The 7,871-nt window shown below is 33.9% G+C and overlaps 1 protein-coding gene across 1 annotated transcript; it reads right to left on the bottom strand.

Annotated features, from left to right (window-relative positions):
- Nucleotides 1–1,853: 1,853 nt before the first annotated feature.
- Nucleotides 1,854–6,800, bottom strand: LOC122604020 (type I inositol polyphosphate 5-phosphatase 10). The gene is made up of 11 exons (XM_043776904.1): nucleotides 6,701–6,800; nucleotides 6,270–6,345; nucleotides 6,084–6,165; nucleotides 5,549–5,639; nucleotides 5,354–5,458; nucleotides 4,654–5,239; nucleotides 4,085–4,278; nucleotides 3,875–3,983; nucleotides 3,130–3,278; nucleotides 2,439–2,562; nucleotides 1,854–2,336 (listed from the first exon to the last, which is right to left on the bottom strand). Exons 2-10 carry the CDS (start codon nucleotides 6,303–6,305, stop codon nucleotides 2,445–2,447), a joined length of 1,470 nt encoding a protein of 489 aa, XP_043632839.1. The 5' UTR covers nucleotides 6,306–6,345; nucleotides 6,701–6,800; the 3' UTR covers nucleotides 1,854–2,336; nucleotides 2,439–2,444.
- Nucleotides 6,801–7,871: the final 1,071 nt, after the last annotated feature.

Raw genomic sequence — 7,871 nt, 5'->3', positions numbered from 1 at the left:
ACAAATATTATAAGATAAATCAAATCAACATCACGCATAACTGCATATAAGTATTATGATTAGTTATCGTACCTTTTATTGTTCTCATGTATACCATCCACTGATCCACATCAATTGGCTGGTATACAAATTCAGTGATTTACACCACCTTAATATGAAAACATGCACTTTGGGACTCTAGTACTCTACAGCTTTACACATAGTACTAAAAAGTAAAAACCCATGGCGTCATGATATTAGCCCAATCAAGGAAGAGATGGACTCTAAATTCATTATAAGCCCAAGAGAGCTATGGGCTTGTGGTTGATCACACAATTTTCGGATGATCATTTTTTCCTATCAGAATCCGATAGTATGACACCCTAAGGATGAAACTTTTATGCTGTGTTCTCGAGTTCTTTTTTAAAGGAAGCGGAAAGAAAAGAAGAGAGGTGAATGGAAGAGAAGGGGTAGATTTTCTTTCCTTCCAAATCATCCTAAAAGTGGAAGGAAAAAATTGTAACCAAAATGTATTGAACTCTCCTTCCAACTCCTTTCCTTTCTTTTCTCTTCTTCTCTTTAATGAAACTCTAGAATACAAATATTTTAAAAATCCTTCATATTCTTTTCCTTTCTCTTCAATAAAAAACTCGAGAACAAAGCATCAAGGTACCAAGGGGGTTCTAGCCCCTCTAAAACCTTTTTTTTTCATTTTTTTTTAACAGCAAAAAGCTTTTATTTTTATTACTAATATTTTAATATATCTTTAAATTTAATATTTATATTCTAACATTTTGGGTTTCATTTAGTTCTGTCCCCTTATAATAGGCGTACAAGTTCCGCCGACCCTAAATGCGTTTTAAAGGTCTATGTACTAATGTACTACTGTGACCTTTTTTTTTCCTCTTTGGATATGTATGTAATGTCCGGGTAGTGTCATTACTGGGAGTTCATCCTGGTGTCCTTTGGACAGAGTTTAGGGACGGTTGCTTCGTGAATTGTTTTGATATAGGTTCGAGCGTTAAGCTAGATTAGCGGCGGTATAACTAAACAGAGTTGATTACATACAATGACAAAGCTTTAGCTAGCCTCAATTAATGACAAAGGTGATGCCAGGAAAAAATTCAAAAAAGGCAAATTTAAAAAACAATCCAAAAAAGGACAAAATGTTAAAAACCTATATAAAAAATTTAAAAATTCTTGAAATATTTAGAAATACATGACTAAGTTTAAATTTCGAGGGGCATTGACCCTCTTGCCCCCTCGCCCTTGATTACTAAACTCAAATCTTGAAACCAGTTCAACCGTGATTTTATTTTCAAACTCGACCTTGATCAATTAACTGATGCTTTCGAGCTCAGTTCGACCAAATGATCATAATAAAGTATTTAATGTAAGTTAAATCGATGTGAGTATAAGTTGCTCGATACTTTGGAGTTCGACCCTACACTTTAGAACTAAACTCAATTTAAGTAGTACGGTAACTATGTCAAAGATATAATGCACAAAAAAGTAAAATTTCAAAATAGCTCAAGCCGGATAAGATTTTTGAAATTACTAGCAGAGCATTTTGAGTTTTGACAGCAAATTCGACTTGAAGATCTACTCCGATAGCTTGACAGTAGAGTCATTTGGAGTATTTTTCAAGTCAATCCAGAGTAGTGTCGAGTAGCTAGTCTCGACTAGATTACACCTTTGGTCAGAATATCATCCCAACTTTCTGACACTAAATCCATTACCACATCTCTTTTGGGGTTAATAAAACACAGGTTCTAGCATACACCATAAGCTATCACCAGATACAAGCTTGGTATAACAGTTTACCATCCATAAACGGCTCTTAGATGGAAAATGGTGAGAGCCTTAGAACTAAAAAGAGCCAAACACTGTGCATCTCATATAAGAACTAAAAAAGTATACATTATACATTAATCTCTATACACAAAAAAATAACAAGTCTGTAACAATGGTCAAACTAGGAAAGTAAACATTAGAAGATCGACCGGTAACCTTTTTCAAAATGGACCAAGTTGACTTTCTAATAGTGAAATATAATCTACCTTTTGTAACAATTAAGAGAAGTAATTAATAATCAAATATTAAAAAAATGGGTAATCTGTCAAACCATTATTGTTGACTGACTTCATAATCTTGGAAGAAAATCGAGGTGCAAGATGATACTGTGAAAGCAAATCTTTTCTATACTTTCTTCTTCAGATATACTTGCAAGAATGTTGCTGCTATGTACAGTTAAATCTCAAAAGTAGATTATTAAGCTTCTTTATGTCCACTGGCTGGTCAAAACGCGCAAACATCTATCATTCATCAGGCAGTCGTTCGAACGATCATTTTATTCCCTGCACAAAATCATATGTTTTAGATTTGATTTAAATTAGGAGGATCAAGATAGTCTATCATATCAACCAACATTTGAACATTTTATTAACAACTCTACTAACCTTTGATTAAAGTAAAAATATTATAAACGTTGCACAAACAGGACGGTGATCAGAAAACCGTGAGTCCCAACGTGAATATGATTTTTGATAGATCCCTTCACCATACCAAAGTATTCTGTCGCACCTGCAACATTTAGGTTCTCATCCAATGAGAAAATGAAATCTATCCAGGAACTCAAGTGAAACCCACTGCTCATAATCAGTCCCAACTACAAGTGCCAACTTTAACTTGTTTATTGATAGACATGTTGACATAGGCAATGTTTCATCTTTAAAAAAAATAGACTAAGATAATAAACGGGTCAAATACATTGAAAGTATAGCAAACCTATCATGTAATACTATAGGAATATCAATCACATAAAACACAAAGGAACTCAACAAAAAGTGTGTTGGGTCAAATTGAACACGTATCAGAAATAACCCGTTTGACTGGGTACCAACCTGCTTGTTTTACCACTTCTAGGCCCAAAGAAAAAAAAATAATATCCAATTTCTGTTTTAAATCCTTGATTTCATGGGTCAAGGAAAACACATAAAGGCGGTGTAAGTTTCGAGTTTTTGCAGTCTAAAAAACTTATTTATTCATTCGAGACCAAAAAGAAAATTCTTAGACCAAAAAAGTCAAAGCATGCGTCTTTATTAGGATTAAAAATCAGGACCTCTAAATCAAAAAATATTTGGAAATTACCATGCTGGCGTTCTCCTTTTGCTCTTTGATGTTATTGTATCTCCAGCATACGAATCCGAGTTGTAGGAGTATTTGTACGTTGGCGGAAAATAGATCTTCCCCTCTTTCCAACCCTCAAATACTCTACCAGCTTCCCTTTCGATCTTAAGCTGCGTAATATCCAAGAAGTGCAACAAAAATTAAAACACTAAAAACAAGCGAGTGTTTGTTTATACTAACATTTCAGATTGTAGATGTAGTAGCAAAACGTTCATTTTTACTAATAATACAACCCAAGAACAAAAAATACACAGTATTATGAAACATGAATCTGACAAATATAAAGGTACCAAGTTGACCCGTTTAACATTATCTTGGCTTGGGTTTTTTCATTAACTGCATATATTAGCAGGGTAATGTTCAAAAATTAAAGGAGGAAATGGGTTGAACAAGTTAAACTGGTCAAAAGTAGCTAAATATGTTTGCAAAGGCTGAAATTCCTTATCCCCTAAACAATTTACTTGATATGAAAAGTTCGTTTATATTTTAACAATTTGATTTAATCTTATATAATACATTAGTTATCTATAATTTTCAAAAAGGTGGATAGAAAAGCCTGTGACAGGTAGGCCGGATCAAACCCAACTTGTTAAAATTATCCTTCTTGACCAATTACCCAACCCATCCATTTTCCACCAATAGTCGTATATAATCAAACAAACATACAAAGAACAAAAGAAAATGGGAAATGAACATACAAAAGTACCTGATCCTTACTAAGAAGAGCATCCCACGCATTCTGCTCTAGGAGTTTCTTGGTTTCATGGTAACTAAGGGCTATTCGATAGTTTAAATCCCCTAACCAGATAACACGGCTGGAGAAATTATTAAAACATGAGAATTACAGTTGGATTGGATGTTAATATAATTCAGTCATATATAAAATAAGAAAGTATTTGCCAAGCAAGGCACTTACTCATGATCTAAAATCTTGTCTGGCACCTTAGCATTGTATGTTTTGCATATCCTTGGAAACTGTGTGCTTTTAAGAATCTCAATAACATCTAAATTCCTACGTAGCTCGTCCCCTTCTTTCTCTCCTGATGCCAAGTGACTGCAGACAAAGCAAAAGCTCGTTTGCTTGAAGGTCATGCTCACAGAGATACAACCCTGAAACAATTACATAACCAACATAGTTAATTATACAGTAAAAGAGAGACATCTACAGCGAGGTGCGTCTTTGTTAAGCACTACTCATCACGCGTTAATAAGATAGCGTAAAAAGTGACATAATGAGGGGAAAAAAAAGAAAAAAAAGACTTCTATTTGGATGGAAGCAAGGGCTCACTAGTACAGGTCAAGTGCATGCGGGGAAGTCTCTTCGTAATCACTATTCATTGAGTGGGGCACACTAGATAGGTAGTTTTTTTTTTTTAACAAAGAGACGCCCACATGTGGAACCGTTATGTGAGGGCTCACTTATGCTGCATGGGGGACTCCTCTTAAGCACTATTTATTTGTGCAATTAAGCTGATACTGACATACCTTATTGCCGAGATAACCCAAAATCCCTCGACTTATGCAAGAAGTTCTTAAGTGGCCTATGTATGGAATAAGCTCCTTCTTTACCCAAATGGTAACGAAGATTCCCACCATTTGTTTGCTCTTTATAAGGCTATATCTCAAATGTTGGTTCTTGCCAGTTGGAGCAGTAACGTTGACATCAGCAGTCACGGCACTTGTATTAAGTGTATCATCCTCTTCTGATGAGGATGCATAGTCAAAACCATTTGACTTTGACTTTTGACAAGCAAAACATGAATCTCGACCGTAACTCCTCCTTTCAGGTTCAACAATGGCGCAGTTGCAACTCTTAAACCTTCTTCGACTTTCTGAACGAAAAGATTTGCTGGCTGCTTTAAGTGATGTTCTTTGTAAGAACATTGAGCTGCTGCCACTGATCTTTCTCTCCAAAGAATTTGTATTTGTATGTGGTCTTTTTAGAAGACAATAATCAGTATAAGATGATTTATTGAGTGACTGGCTGATCAACGATAACCATTTGGCTGCAGAACCGTTATCTTCTATAACTAACACATTTCCAGCGTTCAAAGGGACTATTTCCTGAAAACTAATAACAGAAAACTGTTTTAACTTCATTTTTTTTCGGGTCAAAACAATAAGAACAAAACACTAGTAAACAATATGGCAGAATCTTGCAAATTTACAAAAGAGTAAAACGCACCCTAGAACGTATATATCAGACTGACGATGGATTTGCAAAAGGTTATCAAGATTGAGGTCACTAGAAGGAGATTTCCCCCCTACATTCCAAGTTGCTGTGAACACACTAATGGGGAAAAAAGGCAAAATAAATCAAGAAAACTTGAATACAATAACTGAAATATTCAAAACAGAACAACAAATCATGAATTTGCACCTAAGGGACTGCACATCATGACTAACCGCCATTGAATCTCCTAACAAGTTCTCACAATCCAACGCACCGATCGCGTTATCAACTTGAATTTCTGCAAGAGTGAAGGAGCAAGTTCAAGACTTTTAAATTAACACAAGCGTTTATTCACAACCCGTGATCAACGAAGGGTGAATAAAATAATCACGTGGATAAAAATGATCATTAAAGCTTAAAAAATGATCTACCTTAGGCTCAATGTCTTTTTGCTATTGCTTAGTGAGGTTATAAAGGAAAATATTTGAACATATTCTCACTTTTTTTCTTTTCATCAACTTGTTTTATATTCCTCATTATCTTATCTTCATATACTTAAATTTCAGTCTCTAATTCTCAGGTCTGATAACAAAGACTTTGACTAAAGCTTAAATGTCACATAACTTTTTAGACCAAATAATAAATTCAACAATAATATTATATGTATACACATACATATAATACACACACACACACACACACACACATAAAGCATAAGTTAAAGGCTCAAGAAATACTCAACCTGTGGGATCATAAGAATTTTTCATTACTTTCCGCTCATCTCCATTATTTAGCCTCATTGACAAAATTTTATGTATAAAAGACTGCAAATTATCATCATTATATATTATACATATAAGGCAAAACAATAACATATATAATCATTAAATTAAATTAGTCAAAAAAAAAAAAATTCTATAATGCAAACCTTTTTAATTTCTTCATTTTTGCCTGTCATTTTCATATGGATATGATCAAGATTCAGGAATCACAATTTCCATCAACTGAAAATATCAACAATAAAAATACATATCAAGATATAAGTAATATAACCCAGAATTTATATATAAATAATGGATAATGAACCAAATTACACAATTATACATAAAAACAAAAAACTTGAATATATATATATAAAAAAAAAAATCCAACCGCCAGAAACAATGTTTCCTGATTTCTGGAAACAAAAAGTTGGTTAACAATAAGGGAGACATTTAAAACCCCACATGGGTTTTTATATCAAGTAGTCAACTTGATGCAAAATTTCATGTGGGGCTTAATGTGTTGATATATATCAAGAAACACACACACACACACATATATATATAATATATAGAAAGATAGGGAGATTGAGGGGACCTGAAAAACATTCTTGTGTACTTTGTTGTAAGGAGAGATAGTTTGCCTGCTTCTTGGGTTTAATGCATTAAACAACAAAAAGAGTTGGAAAAACGAAGATTTGAAGGTGTATTGGTTTGAAAGGAAGACGACGTCAAATTTGGGAATATATATATCCTGCCAATTTAACTGTAGTTGGTTTGCTGGCATTAAAGACGTGTTCAACATTGTACTCTATATTTTCATCTAGACCCTCCTAGTATATATGTACAAACAGTAGAGAAACGTTTTTTTACGGGATTTGAGTCTTAATATCATTTTTTATGTTGTATGATCATTTTTAATGTTGTATGAGACATATATGTTGTGATATAGACAGTTTTATTTCTATATATCTATACTACTATAAAGCAAACTGTCTTTTCTTTCTAACTAATTAAAACTTTAAAATGACCATATTACTCTTCTTTTTTATTCATTAATTTAAACATATTCACATATATACTTATAATACTCTTAATAAAATAACTTACAACATAGATCATCCAACCCTTAAATAATCATATTAACCGTTCTTACATCAATTAATTTGCATTCACTACCACGCCACCACCACCACTGCACATCGTCGTCATCGCCACACCGTCGTCGCTACCGCCATCGCCACAGTATCGTGCGGGCAACCGTCTAGTTTAAAACAAACAAACTGCTTTCAAATTCTAATAAAAATGAAAAAAGGACCTTCAGTATTACTGAGCATCTAAATCGAACTTTTGGCTTTGTCTTTAAAGATAAAAGTTCCCAACATTTTTTCTTTGAAAGACAACAACAAATAAATGGCTAACACCCTCACGTAGGTGCGCCTACGCCAGTTCGACTCTTGGCAATGTCTTAAAAGGTTTGCTCCTCATTTGTTAGATGCGTATAGCATTGATGGCCCCTCGCCACATTTGCATGTGTCATTATTCGAATGTGAGTCTCCCTGAAAAAAATCAGATTGTGAAAAACCCCCTGACCAATGGACTAACACCCCAATGTCATATATACGAACATTGGTGTTCAATCATCATTTTTAACCTGTCATGCGTTTCGTTATTTTTTTTAATCATGTCAAATTTTTCTCATCAGTCATTACCTCCTCCAACATCTCTTTCGTTTAATATCTTACAATAACCGACAATATATTTAATTA

The sequence above is a fragment of the Erigeron canadensis genome, chromosome 6 (genome assembly GCF_010389155.1).
Source record: "Erigeron canadensis isolate Cc75 chromosome 6, C_canadensis_v1, whole genome shotgun sequence".
Classification (NCBI taxonomy): Eukaryota; Viridiplantae; Streptophyta; class Magnoliopsida; order Asterales; family Asteraceae; genus Erigeron; species Erigeron canadensis.
Note: the sequence above shows the minus strand (reverse complement) of the source record. Positions and strands in the feature narration are given on the sequence as shown.

What these genes read in the sequence shown, in the direction of transcription:
- LOC122604020 (XM_043776904.1), bottom strand. Translation starts at nt 6,305, where the DNA reads ATGAAAATGACAGGCAAAAATGAAGAAATTAAAAAG. An exon ending in AAAATGAAGAAATTAAAAAG is followed by an intron (nt 6,166 to 6,269) that starts GTTTGCATTATA and finishes GATAATTTGCAG; the next exon opens with TCTTTTATACATAAAATTTT. An exon ending in AAATTCTTATGATCCCACAG is followed by an intron (nt 5,640 to 6,083) that starts GTTGAGTATTTC and finishes TCACTCTTGCAG; the next exon opens with AAATTCAAGTTGATAACGCG.